The following is a 25,588-nucleotide window of genomic DNA, read 5'->3' as shown; positions in this document are numbered from 1 at the left end:
ATTCCGGAGTACTGAGATGGCTTCGCTTTTATTAGGTAACAATGTTGAACGGATATATTAAGCAATACTTGATTGTATTAACGAGACGAAGAACCGAACTGATTTGAATTTAATCGGATGCAATTGGTGTAATATGTATAGGAACCTAATATTCTATATTTATATCTGAACTATATGTAACAACAGACTTTAGTTGAATAATTTGAAGTCTTATGAAACGACTCTACCTTCACTAAAATAAATTATAACGCAAGTGTCTTGTTTAATACATTTCTAATGCTAAATTTAAAAAATATAAGTACTTAATTATAAAATTACGTCAGAAATAGGTACCTAATGAGTTTTATTTTTATTGCAGTTGTATAAGATAGACTACGCATAATGTATGTAATAATAACAAGTACCTACTTATCTTATAGAAAGCCTCTTCAGGACCCTCTGTAACAGATACACATTAAATAAACATATCTCATCCACTCATTGCCACATATAAAGTATGCTAAGTGACTACTATGTAAAAAAATAATAAAGTAATTGCTTAATTTCGCAGTCGAGCAGACGCCGTCATTATTTAAGCTTTACCTATCATATTTGTTAAAAATTTTAGTGTCTCTTTAAAACGAGATTAATTTTTGAATCAAAAGTAATATTATGATGGGCTTGGTGGTCTAGCGGTTTAGCAGACCGTTTTACTTTCGATGGTCGCGGGTTTAATTCCTCGCACGGCACAAACTTTTGTATTCATGAGTATGCTTCTTTCTATCGGTGTTTTTTATAAAATAATATGGAATTGATTGATTGGTTCTGTTCTTTGTATTATTGTCATATCTTGTAATTAAAAGGAAATTTTGCTCTTTCTTCCGAGTTGAATCTGCAATCCTATGAGAGATAGAATAAAAAAAAAATACTAAAAGTTCTTAAAATGAAGTAATCTATAATTAATATAGCTAAACGGGATTAAATACTAATAATTTACTGGTAAATAAATATTTTACCTTTCTCGACTATGGCTAGTGCAACCTAGTCGATGCATCGAAAGAGGTAAATACCTTAATTTACCATAAAATTATTCGTGAATGTATAAAAATAAGTACGGAGTACATCTATTCTATTACTTTTGAAGTGGGTAATTAGAAGTCCCAGGAGCATTTCTTGAAGTTAAATACACAAATTATGCAATGTGTACAAAGTTCTAAACTAATATGTGTGTACATATAGTCAATTGACTCCTTGACCTCATGGCGATGGTCATCTTGTTGAGATGGTTGACATCTACGTGTTAATATTGTTTTCTTCCCAATTTACATTTTTTTAATCGATTTCTAGTTTTTACTTGACTACCATGGTATGTTACACGATTTTTTCTACTTCTACGGACCTTTGTCCACATTGTTTCTATTATATATATATATATAATAATAATTTGTATAAAGTTGTCTACGTGTGTATCTCTGTCTGACCTATTATGTTGCCAAGTAAGTTAGTGATATATTGTTAATAATAGACATAGTGTCATGCCTATTTGGCCAACCTCCACGCGGCCCCCTAGCAACCATCGTGATTAATTACTGGTAAATTAGCATCTATATCCTAATCTGACTTCAACCTCATTCTTCTTTATTTTGTACAAGCTGTGCGCGCGGTTTCATCCGCGTTAATTTTCAATATATAAATTTAAATAAAAAATATAGCTTATGTATTATTCTGATGCATAAAGTTTCATCAAAATCCGTTCAGTAGTTTTTATGTGAAAGAGTAAGAAATATCCATACTTACAAACTTTCGCATTAATAATGTTTATAAGATATCTTTTATTGTCTATGTTTTTTTTATATAATTGCGACAATAAGGTGCTCTTATTTGCTTTTGTATTTGATATTCCTAATTATTCATACACTCCATATACCATAAAAATACCATCAAGCCGAGCCGACGCATGTTGGCCGAGTTCGGCGGCTGTAAATCTCAATTGTCAATAGTGACATCTTCGCTTTACGCAATAAGGTGGGCGGAACGTCACCTTCGATTTATTGCATGTAATTTGACTTAGGTTTGTATGAGTCCGTGATTGTCTGACCTAATTTTGAATTATTTTATAAAATACTAGTTGTACTGTATTTTAGAAAATAATTCAAAAATACTGCCGCTGTCTGCGGGAATATAGTTAAGAGGAAAACTAATACATTACCCTGTAATTGCAATATTATTTATGATTCAAATAAAACAGAGCATAAAGAAAATTTGCCTAGGCAACTGAAATAAGTGAGACATATTTTTTTTAATGAACGATAATGTTATAGTACCCGATGGTTTTCAGGAGAAACCGCGTACAGGTTGACCCAATATGATACATTCATAGCAATGGGTCATTAGTCCACCTTATTAACAATTCCTTTACTCCATGAGACATTGTTACCCATGTATACGAAATTATCAATGCGATCACACCCCTGGTGTTTCAGGCGTCCAAAGACTATGGTAACTATTTACCATCCGATAGTACGTTTGATGAAATCTGTCTTGGTAAAATTCTGATGTAAGCATATTCACAGCTCCAATCCCGAATACTGTGGAACTAATCATAACACTAAGATTCCGTCATCTTATTTTTTGTTGGGGCTTTTGAACTATTGTTAGGTGCTAAGACCTGTAATATTGCGACAGGCATAGATCTTATGTGCTCTCCCTTTTTCAAAGTTCGCTACTGAGACCCGTGAGGGAAAATTGCTTACGTCATCGTTACATCACATGTTTGACATTACACCGGTGACTGATGCAAAAGTGACAACAGTGCAACTGCAAGCATGGTGGTCGGCAGGCTGCGCTGTGCATAACTATGTTTTTGATGACACAGAATTACGTATGGAAATGGCTGCTATTTTCAATATATAACTTAACTAAAGAAATGTCTATAGGTATTATGTAATTGCTAAGAAATCCGAATTATAACAAATTAAGATGTTACAAACCGTATATATATATAAAATACATAAATGTCTATTTTATCCAACTAAATATATCTACTCGAACCATTATTATTCGGACACAAATATTGTCTTTGCCGCCATTTTAATTCAAGATGACTTTATACAAATTATGCTAAAATAGCAGTCGGTATAAATATTTAAATGCCAACAAAGTAAATAAAAGTAATAGCATTTTCATCTTTAAAATTTAACACTCTCAACAAAGCGAAGTGAGAGTTCAACAAACATCCGTCCAGCGGTGTTGTTTCGACATACCTACTCGTATATTGTCCAAAATAATATTTGATCAATAGCACTTTCTTTGTTAAAAATAAAAAAATAATATATTATATTAATATAATTGTACCTAATAATAACCATACCCATATTTTAACTAGGTATATAGGTTAGGTCACAAAGATATTGAGTCTATGTTACAACCTGAAATGGTTGTAAACAAATCTAGAATAGGTGCATATAAAAATTGTTTAACGAAACTTTCTAAATAAATCTATGCAACCAATTACTCGCAAATACTAATTAAATTCGTATAACAGATTAAAAAAAAATAGTTCCTATGACGCAAACCTGGGTTACGTTATCATAACCATAGACTATACTTTTTTAAAGTATAAGGCAAATGTTAGGCGACTGCCCCGCATGAATACTCTTTTACAGAGCAAAACACGTAGTATACTAATGGACACGGCTTATATAATTCTGCCTGATGGAACAGCGCCGGGTACAATTTTGTTTCTAAATCATCCAGGAACCTATTGAAAATGCACACAAAATGATAACCAGCTTGGTCCAGCCATTTAGACGGAATTAGGTGATAAACACAGATATAGAAGATTTAATAGAAACGGAATATTATGCTATAAAATATTAGATACAAAAGTATATCAATAAGCTTGTATCAGCGTTATATGGCTATCACGTCGGGGTCACCAGTGTGGTAAGTATGGCGTGTTGATAACAGAAGGAGTGATATTAATAAAACATTTAATAAATTACGGTATATATAATATTAGAATTAAAATAACAAATAATAATTAATGTAACATCTTTTTAAATCAGTAATTTGCAAGCGAATCTATTTGACATTTTTCACAATACGTTTTTAGTAAATGTATCTGTGTTATATGGCTATTGGAATGCAAGGAGGTTGTTGTCTACAAACTAGATAAATCTAATCGCCTGACTTTTCCTGGCGGAATGGTGGCTGGTGGTGCAATAAACAAGTGAAGTAAACAGCAAAAAGTAATTACGCGCTGACCATTATTATTGTTATTGCTATAGATGAATTTCATGATTATTTCCCATTGTTGTCATTCAATAAGTCTCAGTTGCAGAAGCGGCTCACTCACAATACAGTGATTTGCAAACAAGAAATTCTTGCAATCGGAGATTATGAGAGGTCTTTATGAAAACAACGAGCTGAATGTAAGAAAATTAACAATTGAATTATGTAAGATCACTTCTTGTATAAATCAATCTGTTTCCTATAGTACCTATTGTAAACTAGGCTATAAAATTTTATTTACAGCACGCTTGTTTTATCTAATCAATGAAAGAAATTTATTAAGTATTTATTACATCAGCAGTGTAATAGATGGAACATAATTTTATTAAATTATTTTATTATTATTAATAATAAAATTAATTTAATTATTAAGTGTACAATTTAATGAAAACATGGTACTTTCATGATTCATACCTAATTATTTAGTGGCATATTAAAAATACTCAGAAATTATATTATTGTAGATTTATTTAGGTATAATATTTGTATTTTTAAATAGGTGTGTTCTGTAATTTCACCTACCATTTAATTTAACAAAAATGACAGCTATCCACTCCCCGGGCCCATCGTATCGCAGCGCATTACCCACACGAGTTATTATTTTTGTTTAGCTTTTAAGAAATTATGCGTGTTATATAATGCCTTATAATCTTCTTCAAGTATTAAGGTATTACGTGCATTTTTTTTCAAATCCGATATACAAAGATTAGTTTGTTTAAACAAAATCTTCAGCTTACGTGCTAGTACTCGTATAAATGTTTGACGCAATTGCTCATGTAATTAGCAATTACACTGAGCAAGTAATCACTACGTTTTATGTAATTGCCTAATCGGTAATTAACCAAAGACAATTATTGGTTCGTGTATAATTATAATACTAATTTGAAAAATGATTCCAAATTTAAAAAATCAAAACGTCCCAGCTTGCTTGCAAGTATAGAACAAAATGTTTTTATTAATAATAAAATAATGCATTAATTTTTGTTCTAATGTCCAAACATGTCAATCTACCAGTGATTTACTTTCCACAACACATTTTGTTATGTTTGTTGTCTAAACTTAATGGTTGACGTAGCCCATAGACGTTCATGCAAAACAGCTATTGTTTGCCGGACCAAGTGAATGACCGTTACGTAAAATCCGTCTTGGCCTTGGTACTGATACATTTTAGACGAGCTATTTAGTAAAACCGTTAAATTGATTTGTGACGATAATCCCATACCCGTTTTCAAGGTTGTATCTTTAACTGTACAGACGTGAGGTCGTTTTGTGCGTATTATAGTATTTACGAATCCATCTGTATAAGATCGATTCGTAAATACTAAGATGTGATTTGTTTGGTAAAATAAGTATTTATGAATAATAGTATAGGTTTGATTCTTTTAAAGACTTACAATGAAATGGCGATATATTGGATGCTGATACAAGGTTTTTTAAGGGATGATAATCGAATGGTGCTCTAGCCTGCACTAACAGTATACGCTGGCGGGGCACCAGTGGAGAATGATAAGATGAGTATGAGGTCAAGTCAGTTAGGTTATTTTGAAAAATTCACCAGGAATTTAGCATGACAGTTTTCAGGAGACACCGCGTGAAGGTCAATCTGATATGGGAATATTAATCCATGTTGTCAATGATCTACTTCCCCCCGATAGGATGGGGTTGAAATCAGTTAGCCTATTGTGATGAATTCGACAGAAATTAACAGCGATGTTTTCCAGAGGGACCGTGTGAGGTCGAATGGGGTCACCACTTCCTATTAACAATCCTTTCCGTGATGACGTAGTAAGAATTAAAAACCCCTATTCGTATCACCATGTATTTTATTATCATCCATGTCGTAATATCTTCTATTTATTTTAATGGACTAATAAAAGAATAGTGCATCCGCCTACGCTAACGGTATACGCTGGCGAAGTTACAGTGGAAGATGATAGGATAAGGATGAAGGGAGTCTCGTGGCGATTTACCTGAGTTTCACGTCCTTTCAAAATATTATTTGGAAAACAATTAGTTTTTGCCAGAGCTACAAACATTGAAATTGTTTGTGCATTGACAGGGTATATAAATAACATTAAAAATAGAGGCAATTGCGTTGTAGAAATATACAAACGTAATATTGTAAAAACATTTAGTACTATAGACAATGGGTCATTAATTTTATATGTGGTGATAAATTCGAGGATTTATTAATATTTTCAAATACCACAGAATGAATTGTTTTTATGTCATAAAAGCTAGGTAAAAAATATAACATAAACTGTTATATTTTTTATTATAACCATTTTTATTTATATTTTATTAAACACATTATATTTTTTATTTGCTTTATTAAAAATGTTATGCATTTAATACTTATTTTTGGCAGTTTACGATATAACGGATTTTTAATAAACTCTTCATTATTAGTAAAGAATTTATTGGTATTTACTTACAATATTTTATATTATATAATTTTAATTTTTGATATGTTTTTAGATTTAGTTTTTAGAATACATGCTTTTACTATATTCGATGTTATATTACAGGAAATAAATAACGTGTATGAAATTTTGTATATTTGCATTGTAGTGGAAACAAAATGAATTTACTTGTTGCATTAAATTTCTATGAACTATGTTGCCATTCATATTTGTATTAATAATTTCCATCTATATTTATTATTCTAGTTAATGCTCAATTTCATCAGGGGAACTTAATTTCAAACATATTACAACTGAAAATACATTTTTATATTATATATTATACATTGGCTTTCTAAGGCATTGCCTAACTTACCTTTATTACTCGCTGACCACAAATTGCTTGTTGGACTATTCCATTTCGGTTTGTTTTCTCTAAACATAAGAATATCTGGTATTTTATTCAGTTTATTATCTCTTGGAATCACGTCTGGTGTTCTATCAACATTTACTCTTACAAATTCTCCCTTCAAAACTTTTGGTTGAGTATCTTTCAGTACCAAAGGAGGCGGAGGTGCTTTCGCTTTCTTATGAAACAGTCTCTTCCTATCAGGTTTTGCAGGAATTTCTGTATCTGTATATATTATACTATCTATTTCACCAACATCGTTTAGGTCACTCCTTATTCCAATCAGACTCATGGGTTGATCGAAACGTGAGCTAAGTCCTTTATGCTGTACAGATATATGAGTTACTCCATCATTGTCTGTTGTATGCATCAAATCGAAATCCGTCCGACCTTTGTCATTCAGATTATAATCATCAATACTTTTCTTATTCTTAAACAAATCATATGTTTTCTTCTTAGAAAACAAACTATCGCCACTTGAATAGTTGTTTGTGTTTTTCGTCAAGCGATTCCGCATTTTAAAATATTTGTATGTGAAGTAAATTCTCTTGAAATCCTGTTCGTTTTCAAATTTAAGAGCTATCGCTTCTTTATTAAGATTTTTGGTTACATAAAAGACTAGAGTTTTCTCACAATTTGGATAAGTCTCAATATTCGCACAGTTTGTTATATCATCTATGGAGATATTCTCACATTTGCTGCCTTTCAGTTCTGTGTAGTCTTTATTTACTTTCTGTTTATCATCGTCGTTACCTTCTTCTTTATTAAGGAGTTGTAGCTGGTCTTTTTCATTGAAGCCTACAATTATATTGTAGTTCTGTTGTGGTATAGATTTAGTTATGGTCATGATATCGAGCTGTTGGTTGGCATTGTGGAGCTTCTGTCGCGCCACTAGTGCAGCGAGACCGCCGGAACGGTTTGATTTTTTCACCGTCATTATGAATCTGTAACAAAAAGAAAACTACAATGTAATTTTTTATATTTATACATTGCTTAGTTGGGAATATATGTTATTTCGTTTCAACTTACTTTTTTGTAACTACCATTACATTTACAGATAAAACAAATAGAAAGAAATCGTGTCAAACAAGTCAATTCAGTTAACGCCTTGAAATCAAATATAATTGGTTTCTCACGTCTGCTTGACTCAATCCAATACTGCACATAAGTATACCCATTACTAGGGTTGACAACTTCATAACTTTTCGATTCGTACAACTTACTTCGAAATTTTAAAATCTTGTATAATATATAGATATTATACAAGATTTTAAAATTTCGAAGTATGTTATATACAATATACAAGATATTATATATATATATATAATATCTTGTATATTGTCTATCATTAAATTTTATAACGGCGAATGGGAAGGCCATTATCCCCCAAAAAGTGCGACAGTTACCAATACAGTTAGGATTGTTAATTATTATGTTGTGTCAATCAGCTAAATGTACCTTACACACAACGATATTAATATTATACGACACGATATATAATTATTAATGACATTAAACTAACTACACATTTTCACTTAGTGACTTAAATACTTATTTCATGATACACTATAAAAGTTTGTCAAAATTTTTCCTTCCGTCCTTCAAAATGTCTAATTTTTGTACAATATTGTACGAGTCTCATCTTTGGATGGGTAGCAAGCAAAAATAAAAGATCGTCCATCCGCCGGGAGACGAGGAGGTGTGTGGCATTCTAACCCACTAGAAAACCACACGGTAACACACCTACTAGCGTTTATGAAGGAAGCGTCTCGACGCTACTTCGACTCTGCCCAATCCCACCCTAATCCGCTTATAGTCAGTGCGGTCGACTACGCACCGAGGAGTAATATCCGACATACGCGACAACGTCGCCCGAGGCACGTTCTCATTGACCCCGACGACCCCATAACGGCAGGTAACCTCCCCACGGGCCCACCCGTTCCACCCCGACCACACTTTTACACACACACACGACACCGTCCTCGCCGGCGAAGACGACGACCTCAAACACACAATATCGCGCATTCAACCGGGCGCCTGCGCGCGCCCGGGCGCTCCACACCGGCGCCCCCGGGCGCCCCTCCGATCGATCCCCCGTCCAATTCAAACGGGGATCGAAATTACGACGGCCTGAGCCGAGGTTCGAACCCCTAGTGGTGCCCTCAGACTAAAGTCGTATCCGTCGGGCAGGAGTTGGCCTTCAGCCGCTCCATAAGTCCTTCCGCGGGTTTGGAGTGCCATCTGCACTCGCCCCATAACGTCCGGTGAAGCTGTAAAGGCCAGCTACGGCCAACAGCATTAGAGTAGTCCGAAAAAAAAAAAAAAAAACCTACTAGCGTCATTGCCACGGTAGGCAACCCTATCTATATTAAACGCACACTATTGAACAATTTCCGTAAATTTTCAAAAATTGAATTTGGTGTTATAATTACGTTACTTATCAACTTTCACTTGCTTTCATTCGGAATTAGTGCAAAAGAAAGGTGAAATTGCAACAACTAGACATTTTATGGTTAAAAATAAATTACCTACCTACAATGAATTAACAAAATCTTTAGATGAACAAAAAGGCGATGGTGTAGCAATAAATCATTAAACTATTGTTTGTGAATGCTTTGCCACATTGAAAGTGTAAGAACTGTATGTGAATAGTTACGTAAATTTAATATTACAAATCTTAATTACGTGCATTTCGTATTCAGTGTGTATACTAAATAAAAACGGTCGAAAAGTCAGTAGGTATATTGCGTATTTTTAGCAGGTGAGAATTCAGACTACTGAAACCTAATTAAGTTTACATAATTGGTTTGTCTGTTATACCTCATCACAAGAATTTGGATTTATGATTCGTACAAATTTTTGAAACGAGTAAATGTAGTCGATGGTATTTTAATATAGTATAGGGGTGTAATGGGGTGAAGATTGTTAATAACTACTTTGACCGACCTCCACTCGGTTCCACCTGGGAAGAACTTTTAGTAAATTTCTGTTCAAATAGCTACGATCACACTGACTAACCTGATAACTTGACTTCATTATCTATCTTATCCTATCGTCCTCCACCGGTGCCCCACCAGCGTATACCATTACTGCAGGTGGGTATACCGTTTCATTATTATTATTATTCAAAGTCATCATGTACAAAAATATGTTAAAGAGTACACTATATAACACAATTTTATAAATCTTATGTTGTATTATGTATTTTTATATTCTTATGAACATGTTATGTGTGTGACTAGTAACAAACAAATAAACGATATATCTATCTATCTATCTATCTATCTATGCATGGAGTTGCATGGAACTTAAAAGCATACACGAGATTAGAGGGGTTTTTTGTCAGGTAATAAATAAATAATAAACAGCATATTTAAATAATAATAAGCAGCAACCAAATCCTGCTTGACTACTTAATGCTCGCAAAACCTTAAAAATGTTATGGTTCTGTCAGTATAGAACATTTGTTTCAATTAATACATAATAGTTTCTAGGTGAAACTGGGCAAATTTTTTTTCTTTGATAGTACTAAAATGAAATCAATATTTATTGCAATAAATGTAGTGTTACATGGTTTTTTATGTCATTATTCTTTGTTTCACAGGTTTTGTCATTTCTGACATGCAACAGACAAAACAATGTGATTTTTAGTTCTATAAAATATATACTATATGTATCTTTTATAGTTGTATGGACATTATTTGTGTGGTTAATATCGGGAACCTACATTATATACAAATGAATAGGTCAATAAAAATAAATATTTAGAAGTTTTATATAGATTCGATTTCTGTTCAATTCATATTATTATTATTAAATGCCATAAAGCGTGGTGTTAATTGTGGTGTAACTGTTTGATACATGCTCTCTGCAAATATATATGTTTTCTATTATGAAAAATGTTTATCTATATTATCAGGTAATAACAATAGATTTTGTCGTAAGCAGTATTTGCGTGAGAGTCGCTGTAAAAACCTTGCGTTTCCGTGTACAGATGAGTAATTATCTATATTAGGAATCGTTCAAGTTATGAACTTTAAGACTTTATCATATTAGTATATATTTACATTTCTAATTTCATAAAAAATCTGTTCAATCGTTTAGTATTGAAAATGTAAGAAGTAGGCAGGAAAATAATCTTTTTGTCTTAATTGGATTTAATGGATTCGGATTTGGATTAAATCCAATGGATTGTATCACGAGAGAGAAGTCGTAAATAGGGTTATCGGAATAGTTTCTATCTAAAAAACAGATGAAGTACGAATAACAGGTAGTTCAAATATAACAATAATAATAATAATAATTCATCACAATTCACACAGCACCATCTAGTCAACTAAACAGAATTTATACTATAGTACTAAACAACTAAACTATTCACAGAAAGACAAAAATATTTTTGTAATATATTAGAAATACCCAGACCGATACATACATACACATTAAAACAATATTTACATATTGTAAGGAATTTAACCTGCGACAATGTAAAGAATGGCGATGTGCTAACTAGCTAGACCGAGACTGTTAAATGATATAAACATTGTTGTTTAGCTTTTAAACATTATCTCTGTTTAAAAGCTGAATAGCAATTTTAGTTACTGCAAAATCTAGTGCATTCTGTTTATGGGCAATAGAATGAATAGCCTGATATAAATCAACCAATGGATAGAAAATGGTAAATACTTATTAATGAAGATACAAACAGTAGCAAGGCAAAAGTGACAATTATAAATATATGACAATTCTATAAAAAAATACATTTAAAATTTATAAAAAAATAAACATTTAAAAATGTGTAAAGAGTTTGCAACACTGCAGATTAAATATTATTCATGTAAATCGCTTGTCGCTCATGACATAGGCTCCACTTCCAGGTGTTTCTAAAACAATAGTGGGAGTGTGAGATTGTGATTCACTTTACATAATATCTAGTGCATTTCCGAGCGGCGCACATGAAATGTAGGCGAACACATGAAACCGGATTACGCACATTTGTGCAATAAATCCTTATATCACACTAGCTGACCCGCGCAACTTCGTCTGCATCACACTTACTTAAATAGAAAAGAATTCAAAATAATTTATTCAAATAAACTTAATTTAAGCACTTTGAAATGGTCATAGTTATCATTTTTTTAATCTACCGTTAATATTAATTATAATAGCGTAATGTTATACAGCTTAAAGCCTTCCTCGACAAATGGACTATCCAACACAAAAATAATTTTTTAATTCGAACCAGTAGTTCCTAAGATTAGCATGTTCAAACAAACAAATAAACAGACTCTTCAGCTTTCAAAATATTAGTAACATAAGACTTCATAGTTGTTACTAAATTTCAACCCATTCTCCATTAATTTTACAAATAAGAGATAGCATATGTCCATCCTCATAATCAATACAAGATTCAATCCGACGCTCTGGTATCAAAAAGTAGCAAGCAGTCCATATTTATAATACTAAGTATGGATTAGCAACTCTCCTATCCCAAGGATCACAGGTATGCAATTATCGTATAGTGTTTATTTTGTTTTTAATTTAAATATCCATGTTTACTTGCTGATAATGAAAAATTCGTACAATATAAGTAATATAAGTATTTTTTAAATAGTAACATATATTACTGTATAAAAACATCAGTACATAAGTGTACTCGTTAAGAACACGTGTAATAACTCAATTGTACGCAAGAAACGCGGAAATATTAAGATTGTTTCTTTAAATTTTATCTGCGGAATGATCCCAAGAGTTTCTCAGGGACGACATTGTCCAATGGATTTTCCCTGCGACAACGATTCACATAATTACAACAAAAGCATGCTAATGTTCAGTGCTGCTAGACAATTGTACATAATTACAATACTTTGTTTGTAATAATCATCTGTTTCATTTAGTTATATATTTAGGTATTTAAAGAAACATTTAATTCCACGTTAAATTTTAAATGTATTGAATAAGTTCGAGGTTGATGGGAATAAAAATACTTTATTAAAGTAAAATTTCCGTGTATTTGCCACCATATATGTAAGAATACGTATTTTCTTTTTATAATCATATGGCAACAGAATAATTATATACAGCCTAAACATATACGTTGGGGAAACTGTTAAGAAATAATTAATTCTTCAGAGGAGCTTTCTCCCGCGGACACTTCGATTGTGGAATGAACTACCTACCGATGTTTTCTCAAGAGACTACAGCATGGGGTTTTTCAAGAAGGGTATAGTACGATTTCTTTAGGGACTGTAATGCGTACATGATACCTCTGGTGTCTCAGGCGTCCATAGGCTACGGTAATTGTAAACCATCAGATGGGCCGTATGCTGCTTTTGCCATTAAAGCTCTACTACTATTGGTCGTAAGGTATTTAACCTTATTTATATTGTTAACCGATTTTTTATGTGTAAAAATTACTATGTATATAACCTTCCACAATGTTTTCTAACACTCTATAAAATTGAAATACGAATCAGTAGGTCATGAGATTAGTGCGTTCAAATAAAGCAAAGAAATTCTTCAGCTTTATAATATTAGTATACATTAGTCAATAAAATTTTATTCTAAATAATTGTCAATTAACTTAGGCTGTATGTTATTTTATAAAAAAAAATATTTTCCTGCAATTTGTTAGTATGCAGTAAAACTCAAGCATCCATTTAGATTCTAGATAAATTCTGACAAATGAGACAGTAATAAAATAACCTTATCTATTCAGGAAAAGGTAGTACAAAAGAGGAATGGACAGCATTTAATATAGGACATCGGCTTGTCACCTTGGCCTTGTGACACCGAAGACGGTCGCGGAACTGACAACGTCCACTATTTTTATATATAGACATGGTTCGCAAGGACCAAGGAGAACGAGATGTGAATTATTACTCTATTTAAAAACCAACTCCAATGAAAAGGCGTAGGATCTCAATTGGAATGTACTTTTTATGTGTATAAGAATTATGGTTATCTTTGGAATTTCAGCATTGGATTTTTTTAATTGACTAAGGAGTTTACTTCCCTAACAGTCAAAGTAGTCAGGAAAGCATTTTTTGGGTATTTTTGGAAGGATATTTCTTAAAAGAAATTTTAAATAATTTATTGCCATGAATAAGCAGTTAAAATAATAATCAATATTAGATTTAGAAACAAAAATATAATTTTATTTGAGTGTATATCAAATTCAACTTTTTATTTAAAAAATAGTTTTATTACTATAATTTTATTTCGATTTATTTTAGTTCTGACATAAGAGTAGTAGATAACAGACATAAGAGTACTAACTAACTAAAGATAACTTTATAGAAATAATTATAACTAATCTATATATAAATATATAAATCGACGTATGTCTTTGTTTATTTTATATAAGTTCTTCATATAATAAGAACTATATCTATAATAAGAATAATAATTTACCTTCGGTTCGGTTCGGTTTACATTTCCCGCCCGGTAGAGTTACATTTTTGTAGATTAATGTAAAAAGTAATAAAATACTTTATGAACAAATAATAACATAGCAGTAACTATGCATATGTAGAAAACAAATGTAATGAATACTCTAATATAGTGTGCCACAAAGAAACAATAATATTATGCAATTTACTCTATATTTGAGCAAAAAAAAAGTATAGATTTTCGTAACTGTAATGCAGTAGAACCTTAATTTGTATTGTGGTATCAGATACAATATTAATAACGGTTACATAAAATGTAACATTAACTTGCACAAGAACGCAATAAATAAGTCTGTATCATCAACGAGATTATACCTTTCTTCCATTCTTTCAATTATTACACAATTTGGTCATTATAAGATATATAATCTGTAATTTGTAACACTTTGATGCACTTAGTCATTATATTTATTCATAAAACAAACGTCTAATTAATCTATTTTAGTTGTTCCATATTGTGTCTTTATGATATATCTTTACTAAATATGTCTTTATTTACTTTATCGTTTTCAAAAATAATAAATCGCGTAACATATTACAAACAACGTAACAAAATTTATATGCGGTCAAAGAAGAAGCGACAGGTAGCGAAATCTTTCTACAATCTTCTGAAAGGATGTCTACCACTCTATACTAAAACGTGTATCTTAAGCTACACTAGCAGGCTCCTTCCAGATTTGGCTGGGCAGACAGAGAAAAACGAGCGGCGATGTAAGCGTTGATGTACGCCGGCAAGCAATCACTTAAACATATTCGGGTCACAAGTCCCGGGAACTCCTCGAAGTCTCTCTCTCTCTGCCATACGGTGAATTCATGGAATGTTAAGAAGTGCATCTTTTTTTTACATATGAAAAAGTGTTTCTAAAACACACAACATTACATAAAAAACTAATTAACTACAATTATTTCTGTTTGATTCACTGATATAAGCTAGAGAGGGCATTGTTAGACTTACATTTAGGTTAACCTCGATACGATCCCTAGAACACTGGCTACCATCTATAATTCATTAATCTAATTTCCTTATTTCATATTTCCCTGGTAACCTAGTATACAATTAGCATTGGTTTTAGTGGTAATGGTATGGACTTCTCCATCGCCATCAATAAAAGAAACAAAGATATCTGTTAAGAAACTACTTACACAACCAATTAAAAAGATATAAAACAACTTCTAGCGAATCTATATCTGAAATCTTCTAAGAAAAGTGACTTTCACGACTGTACCAGCGAACGATATCAACCTGGGAAAAACACACAATACATATTGTATTATAAACAATTACTATTGTGCAGTTGTAAAAAGACATTCTAATCTCTATCATTATACAGTTAAAGACGTGTTTAAGTAAAAGTGTATACTTTTATAGCCTTGTTATCCAAGTGTGTTTGTGTCGCATAAAAATTGCGTTTTATTAAAAAAAAAAGAAAATAGTAGCAGGAAAGTTGAACTATTAGTCAAAATTAGACCTTAAATTATAATATTAATAGACTACTATTATTCATTGCATATAATTGAAGAGGATACGATATAATAAGAATTTATCAAGGATCTATCTGTGAGAGACATTATACAAGCTCGAAATTCGATCCGCAACGGTCGACTGGTGGAGAATGCCATCTAGTATTAAGTTAGCCTTTAATACGACTATCGCTTTGTCTAAGATACGAAAGAGTAAATTTTAAAATTTAGAAAATATAAATTTTACAATTTTAATAAAAATTACGCGGTAATTTACAATATTAGCAATATACAAAAGGTAGATATATGTTATTACTAGCTGTGTCCGCGATTTCACCCGCATGAAATTTATAGCCTATGGGTTATTCTGATGTATAAGTTTTTTTTTACAGTAAATCACACAGTTTCATCAATATTTTCTTCTAAACTTTCGCGTTTATAATACATATTATACATAATAATACATATATAGAGATTAAAATGTTTATTTTTTTCATAAGTAATGGGCAGGCACTTAGACGGTGCGTTTTAACAGTAGTTATAAAAATGCACGTTTTTGAAATTAGAACGTATGAAAAATATGTACTGTTTACTTTTTTTCTCTTCTTTTGGCTCCGGCAATCTATTGTTTATAAATTAACACCAAAACAAATAATTACAAATTTAAAAAGTCCGCCTTCTTAATTTGTATGAAATATTAAAACAATTACAATGCTAAATAGTGCATATTTTTTAGAAAATATGTAGAAAGTGGACATTTTCGTCAACTTTGTTTCCTATCATTTGGGCATAATGAGCCAATTTTGTTTTAACATGTCACACACAGTTGCGCGTGTGCATTCTGTCTGATTAATGCTTAATAAGCATGACTGGCATTTACACAGTAGCGTAATACGGCGATCTACAAAAATATTCCGTTTACGTAAAAAGTATGTATGTAACATTCTTAAGTATACATGAACATTATTAAATAGTTCCTCCAATCTATTTCCGTGCTGATTATTATTGATATGTTCATTTGGAACAAAACCTTAGTTAATATTATCTATATTTTGCTTAAATTAAAATTAAAACAAACAAAAATATTTAATCCGTACCAATATTATAATTAAAAAAATATGTTTCTCTATATGTTTATTAACTTTTAAAGTGTTAAGAATGTTATAGTATGGATAATTAGTTATTATTAAGTATACATGTTGACCATTAACCAGAATTGGTTGATAAAATCTATATTAACACGAGCCTCGGGATGGGTTAACTATCATTCCCATACAACCTTCATTAATAATTGCAATATTTTGAGTTTTAATGAAATTTACAAATGAGAATTGCAATGGCGTTACGTTATAAATTGACGGCGCATTCAGGTGAACGAAATAGCGAGTAAAACTTGTTTCAAATAATCATTCATTTGTCGTTAGGTACCAGAGGACCACATAGTAGTCACATAGTAGTCTAAGACGAGAAGTCGTACGTCACAGCCATAACGACATAACATACGAGTATAGTATAGCACTTATGAAGACAGTGCGTCAGGTTCTCTTCAACTTTTACTTTATTATCATGTTGAGAAAGTAGCCGGGATCTGTGGGTGATAAGATAAATGTTCACACATAATTATGTCCATGCAGTTAACGTATTATTACTTCTATGTTTCAATACATAAGGTCTAAAATCACATTTTAATGTTTGCACATGGAAATAATAACAAAAGTTTGGTCAAATTATGCACGAACGCAGTAATTTAATGTCATAAACGTCTGTGTAATTAATGTCATCGACTATTTATTATTGTTGTGTTTTCTTAATTTTACGAGTTAGATTAAACTATTATTATTTATTACATGACATATTATGGATGTCAGAATTAAAGAAATTTTAGATTAATCAAAATTAATTTATATTTATGAATGAATAAAATATTTATAATTGTCCGTATATTGATTTAAAACTATAACTTTTGTTACAAAAGTTAGATACTGCATAATGGCAAAATTGTTTTATTAATTACATAAAGCAATTTTGCCATTAAAGTCATCCTAGGCTTATGTTGCATAAACCTTGATCCATCGTTCAAGAATCCAAAATCATTGCAATCAGTCAGATGGATTATAAAAAACTCATCCTTACTTTTATAAACTTAATTGATGTTACAAAGACTATTACCGTACCGTTAGTTAACTAACCAGTTAAACCTTAATTAACACAGACTGCTGACGCTGAAAATTGATATCCGTAACAATAAATCGTGACGCGAGTACCAGGGTACCAGGAACACAAAGAGCCAAACGGTGGCAATAAGGCTTGCGTGAGATTGCAGCGGACGCCTCTCCCACGGACCAGATGGCCGGAACCGATGCCTCCCCGATAGTTTACGAGTGGCAATGCATGCTCTTTCGTGTCTTCGATTGGAATTTATTTATCATTTCCATTCCCAGTTATACACAGTATTATCTGTGGTACACAGATTAAAGTTGTAATGTATCAAAAGTTGTAATGTTTTTAACGGAAACGAAATATTATAAAAAGGAAATATTTCATGTTTTTATTTATACTAGAACACTTTTGTTATAATAACTTCATAATCGAAATTGGGACAAATACAGAGTTATCGGAACAATATTTTATTGCATTTTGGTGGAAATTTTGGGTATAATTTTACGCATGCATCGTAGTTTGGAATCATAAAAGAACAACCATAGATTACTACTAAAGTCGTCTCAAAGCGTCATGAACCAAGTTTTTAAAGATACAAGAAAACAGAAATTATTTTTCTGAAAAAATTACAGTTCTGAATGAGAATAATGAACTATTTGAAATAAATGCATTGTCCATTATTTTTATTTTCGGTTTATTTTCGATCGCTGTACATAAAACAATTATATTGAATATTAGTCTTCTATATTTATATTAATAGAATCTATAAAGGTGATACCATTTAATGATTTATATAAAGAACCTCCTGACTTTCCGTATAAGTTTTTAGACAAATTTAAATTATATTTGAGAAGGTAAATAATGAGTTTCAATTTATAAATATTCATTAGTAAGCACACAAACTTGACATTGCATCAGAGTTTCTTATTGACAGAATGGGCGGAAAAATTAAACATCATTGCAAGGTAAGACTAACTTGACATCATCTAGTGAGTTATGATGACATATTGCAATCATCGTATTTTAGCGCTTTTGTCATAAGCTGGATTTAATCGAGTAGAGGATTCCAGTTCTATCGTTTCTAAATTTTATTTAGTGTACCCAAACGTTTATCGGATAGAAATACATGTAGTGTGGTCTATAAAAATGAAGCACCGCGGTAATCACGTTATCAAGCGTTCCGGAGGACCAAAAGGTAGAAATAGATGAAATAAACGTCCACCACACAGAGGACATTGAACAAAATGAATAGGTAAACGTGTTAAGAAATTGAAATAAGCATTATAAAAATATTCCTTACGTGCTCAACTGCACTTGTAAACGTAGTACCAACTTCATTGGTTGGCGGGAATGAAGTTGCTACATTAACATTGGTAACTATGTACTTGAAACTGTGAACAAATATTCGGGACACGTGTACCAATACAACAACAAAAAAAATCAAAATATTCTACATGAAGATTTAGGTATCTGGGAAGTTTTGGCAATAAATTTAATTCAATATGGTGCCATCCAACCATTACCATGTTTTAGCACGCAAATTTACAACGTTGGGATGCCTAACGTACATATTATGATATTTGTTGCTTCGTCATTAGGAAGTGTATGTGTTTTGCGTGAGAACTATAAAGAAATGTTCCTCATACATACACGCGTGTATAGAGAAAAAAGTGATAGAAAATGTTTCATGTAATGTAATTTTAATGCTAAATAATTTTACGGCCCACCTGATGGAAAGTGGTTGGTAGCGGACACCTATATATAGGAGTAGTTCTACGGGCATTACACAACACATTACTCCCGTGGTACTTGTAATAAAAATATTATTATTTAGCAAATATTATAGACATTGACAAGTATTATAAATAGATTAAATTAAATTGGCAGCATGTATACACGTACATATATTAACACACAGCCACAACAACACAGACAAAAACTTTCCTAAAAAGAACTCCGCTCAGCATATTGAAACTGAAACTACGGCGCTGATTTTCAGCGGAGGCCTTTGTCTTGCCATTCATGCCATTGACGAATAAACGTCTGTATGCATAGCATACAAAACGTAGACGCAGATTATAGGTCTAATGGTCATAAATCTGAAATTACTTACGGATTTTGATTACATTATAGTCTACCATCCATACAATACACCAGAAGGAAACTGTAAAAGGTTATCTGCGTTGCCTCTGTGTTAAAAAGAAGCTTCTTTGTGAACTGTTTCGGTTGTAAGGTCACATTGGGTAGTGAAATTATTACATAAAAGATCAAGTATAAATAATATAAAGATCAAATATAATAAAGAGTTAACTCTTTATATATTTCATTAAATGAAAATAATAAAAAAAATTCAATGAAATTTTCAGGAATGACGATGCGTGATTGTCATCACGCGTGTCACATGATAACGTGATGTCCGCACTGCAATTCATTTATAAAGTCGTCTGTTGTCTGTTACCATCAAGTGAATTGTCGCCGTTTTTGCCATACAAATTATATTAAAAAAATCCTATTTAGATCCCTATTAGGTGGTCTCTCTAGTATATACTGAAGATGTTGTAAAAACTATTTTATCACTTATCCAGCTGTATTTTCTACCAATAAACATTTCCAATTTATAATTCTATGTTTGTTAAGACACGATAACAGTTTTCTAAAAAACAACCTTACGCTCGTTGATTGAAGACCTAAAACTGTACCGTCATAGTGAGTTGGCAAGAAATTTATTGATGTTCACGATTCATCGACAACAATGGCGAGGCAAAAACTTCCTGATTGTCTAACTATGGGAATAAGATCTTTGATTAGTTACAACGAAATTGCTTGATGTTGGTCAAGGGAGAAATTGATTGATAGTACTACCTATTGGCCGTTAAATGTTTACCTTAACGTTATATAATCTGTGAGATTTCAGTTGCGAATACAGATGTAATTCTTAAAAACATTTAAATGTAATTTGATTATTTCATAACTCCCAATTTAATAAATACTTGACGTAACTAATATTGTGAATACGAAGGTAAATTTGTTTGTTTGTCATGCTTGTTAATCTTATGATTATAAACGCGAAAGTGTATTTTTCTGTTTGACCTTTTCACGACTATACGATTGAACAGGTCTTAATGAAGAAGTTAGATTGTGTATACAATAGCTTATATCCATTACATAGGATATCTATTATGGGAATAAGCAGTCAAATTCGACAAACACACTTTCAATTTATAGTATTAAGTATGTAAGTATGGATTTTTAAAGTATTATGAATTAAATTGTGCTATTTGCTACCATAAAAGTGACATTCATAATTTCTTCGTAATTTGTAAGAAACTCGTAATATAAGCAATTCTAAATTGCCTGAAATAATGTCTGACTTCCATTGTGTTCTCTATTCCCATAATGTATCTATTCTCTATTCGCAGATTATAAGGGGAAGTCATTGTGGAAAACAGATTACAAACTTGAGCGAAAGTTGTGATATGACAGATCAACAATAGTTTTCAATTTAAAATAATTTCGCGCCAAAGAAAAACATTTTATCTGTGGCCTATTACAACAGTCTGTGCTAGATATTATCCATTCTCTGCTCGTAAGAATAATATGATATTTTTTTGCAAACTATAGGCACTTACCCATAGATTGAGATACGTTTTTCTGCCCGCGTCGTATTTTCTAGAGTACAATGAAGTGAAAACGAAAGTTCGATTAGTTTTTGCTGTGCAATTTACTTTCTTGGACATAATATTGATTGTTGAAGCTTAAAACAACTTATACCTACTATTACCCATTTCTTATGTATCAATATATATTTCTAACTTACTACCCGGTGATGAAAATACCAATATCAGATTAAATTAATCAACGGTAGGCGAGATCTCTACTTGTCTCTCGGATTAATTTAGTTCTGTATACATGTTTCTATCATAGCAACAAATCAAAACGATATCATAGAAATAAGTAGAATTCTCATGGATCCGGAGATTTATATTTGAATGGATGATATTTAAGCATGATTTTATATAATATAAGTATTGATGGCCTCGGTGTTTTATCGGTTTAGCATACTGCTTTACATCCGATAGTCGCGGCTTCAATTCCTCACACGGTGCAAACACTTGCATATTCATGAGTATGATTGTTTGTATCAGCCTGGGTGTTTTTCTGTATGTATTTACAAAAAAAATATACTTAAATTGTTTTGTCTGTTGTTTGTTTTTTGTTATATCAATTGTCTAGTACCCATAACGCAAGCTCTGCTTACCGTGAGTCTAGATGGCGCTATGTTAATTATCCAGGAACATTATTATTATATGTACGTATAATCAGATGTCAAAGAAATCATTATCTTTCACGCAATCCTTACATTTTTTCTATAATATGAATATATAAAAGAAGACTAAGCTCAGATATGACGGCTGATAGGGATCAGTGGAAAAGGATGATATACTGCGTCGTACTGGGATAAAGGCAAGGCATGATCACGATGACATATGTAGATTCAGCTTTGTTGTATTTATTATACACAAAGACATTAGAGTAGCCCAACATTGATCAGAAATCAAATATATGACGCATAATACTAGCAATACGGCGTGGCTTCAGATCAAAGGGCAATTGCAATACTGTATCGTCAAGCCTGTGAAGGCTGATTCATATTGCATTGTTATGCAGTTATGGACTTCAAGGATAGTTGACAATGGATGTGCATCTTTTTATAAGTTAAGATATTTGACCTCGGTGGTGTGCTAGTTTGGCATTGCCTTCCTTCCGAGGGTTCGATTCCCGTACAGTATAAGTATTATGTAAGTAGGATACTAAGATGATTTTTCTTTCTTATTCAAGCTTAACCACCAAACCAATTTAGGTGAATTTGTTTATATATTTGTACATTTTTATATGCACAAATACAGATAAGATGGGTTCACAATCCCTGCAGTAAACTGAAGGCTTGTGCCTTAGGAACCAATTATCTTTTAACCAGTAACTTACCACAGACATCTTAACTTAGCATAGAATCAGGACCTTCCCTAACGTATTTATGTCCTTACGTACTAAAGTAGGATATATCTTTACGTACCATACTTTAGTAGGGAAAATAAATCGTCAATTTGTTTAGATAGTGAAATATTATATATTATTAGCTAACCGGACAAATGCCAAAAAATTGAAAAAAAAAATATTTTGTCAATTAAAAAAAAATTGGGGTGCACAACCCTTATCACTTAGGGGTATCAAATATATGTATACGTTATATTCTCAGACCTTTAAATATGGATATGCACATAAAATTTCATAAGAAGCGGTTAATTTATTTTGAACTTTCGAAGAAGTTTTATTACAAACACTGTGCCACGAGAATATATTAGAGATAAAAAAAAAATAGAAAACTCGAAATATTAATTTCATCCAGACGTAATCAACGGCATCAGCTAGTGCCACTGTACTATTTGAACTTGTCATTTCTCGTATTATAACAGGTATTGAGGTTATAAACATTAAACAAGAGAGAAGGTTAATACGGTACTTATGTACTTATAATAATTCCCTACGTATACCTAAAAGATTATTAAAACTAGAACAATGTTAATGTCGACGAGTGCTCACATGAATATAATTAATTTGAAGAAAGTGTGAGACTGTTTTCTAAAACAAAATTATCTAATTGCAGTGCAGCATCGTCAAGATGGCGGCGCGTGAGAATTGTTCCTACAAACAGAATCTAGAGATTTCTGACATAACAATTAAATTAACGACCAATTGAAACATAATTCAATATGTCAATGGTTTTTATGTTATTGAAATGGCAAACAAGTTTAGGACCATTTGATGGTAAGTGGTAAGTGTCTATAAACATGAACAGTATTACGGACTTATGTGATAGTATTTAAGCGTTTAAATTTCGGAGGACTAAGATAGCATGCCTCTTGCCCTGAAATTTCACTGCTTTATCTCACCCTTCCAAAGAAACAGCTTATAAAAAAGTTGATTGGCAGTCAATTAATTCTTAGAATATACGTATAGGGGGAAATGAGATTATTAGTAATGTGATTCCATTGCTAGCAATGTACCATGTCCGGTTGACCTTCACGCGATTCCCCCTGGAAACCATCGTGATAAGTTCCTGGAATTTGTCAAGATGGACTAACTGGTGCCCTGCCAGCGTAAACAATTAGCAGCTGCACCATTCCATAATCAAAGAAAGAAATATTGTATATATCATTGTTAATTTATATTTATGACTAAATCTCAGGTGAAAACACCAAAATTAAATACCGAATCGAAATTTATCTGAGAGACAGCAAGAGGCCTTCTGCTATGTTGGTTACAAATATAACCAGCTAAATGTGGGCAAGACAAGTTGTAGTATTCACCATGATATCGATAATTCTTAATACTTCTGCCTGCACCATTTGGGTCAACAGTCGTGAAGGGGTACTTATATTTATATATATTGACTTTTTAATTCATATCAAAAATTCATTTTCATCATGGTAATCATACACACATTTGCAATATATTGTAAAATAGTCTATGGAATTTGACAGTAATATTTTGCTTCTAATGTATTCAAAGATCCATAAATTATAGATTCTAGAATAAGAGAGCAAACGAACAGAATTGTAGTCACGATTAAAGGCCATATGTACTTAGGTACAGTCTTCCGTTACTTTGTTGCTAGTATTCAATTAAATTTGAACCATGCTAGATGGATCGGAGTCGATTTAATGTGAATTTATGGGCACACTCTAATTGCATGTCTATCAACTTGAACATTCTGAAGATTTTTATTTGAAAGGTTCTGGGCTCCGTTATTAATTTCCTTCTTCTAAGTACGATAACATAATTAAGAAATTATATTCAAATTTAAATTTAGAATTAGCTAACAGAGAACAATGTACGATTAAAATTTTAATTATTTTATATGATTATTCTATTTGAGTAAACCAATGTTTATGTTTGGATGAAATTTAATTATATTAAATTTTATAATTCTATTAACTGATTTTTGACTGGATTGACAGGATAAAAAAGTTCTTTATATACGTTATTATTAGACAAAAAGGATATAAAATTCTGTATAATGTTTTTATGTAGGTATATTTTCAGTAGGTAACGGCGATTTAGGGAATGTGATGTCAAAACCATTAATTTGTAATAGATAATTTTGAGAGAGGAGACATTGCATAAGACAAAATGAATTTTAAATTCGGGTTAATAAAACAATATTATTATTTTTTGTAAATTCTTATAAAAGGAACATAAATTCAGAATGTTAACTCATGATTAGGCAGTATGACTTATGGTCTTTGCCTGACTGAATTATAAAGCCACAATCAAAATGGCAGCGGTTTCAATCTTGAATGTTTTTAGCACTGAGCAAATAATCACTAACAGTCGCCACTGTTCTTATTAAAATAATAATATACGCATTGGTC

The 25,588-nt window shown here is 31.7% G+C and overlaps 1 protein-coding gene across 1 annotated transcript in view; it reads right to left on the bottom strand.

Moving 5' to 3' along the window:
- LOC131845213 (uncharacterized) overlaps positions 1 to 25,588 on the bottom strand; it is a 64,215-nt gene that overhangs the window by 7,421 nt on the left and 31,206 nt on the right. Inside the window, exon 3 of the mRNA XM_059194260.1 lies at positions 7,051 to 8,027. Coding sequence (XP_059050243.1) covers positions 7,051 to 8,020 — 970 coding nt within the window. The 5' untranslated portion in view covers positions 8,021 to 8,027. The remainder of the gene's footprint in view (positions 1 to 7,050; positions 8,028 to 25,588) is intronic.

This window comes from Achroia grisella, unplaced genomic scaffold, assembly GCF_030625045.1.
Source record: "Achroia grisella isolate CSIRO2021 unplaced genomic scaffold, CSIRO_AGI_Agris_v1 utg109, whole genome shotgun sequence".
Lineage (NCBI taxonomy): Eukaryota > Metazoa > Arthropoda > Insecta > Lepidoptera > Pyralidae > Achroia > Achroia grisella.
Note: the sequence above shows the minus strand (reverse complement) of the source record. Positions and strands in the feature narration are given on the sequence as shown.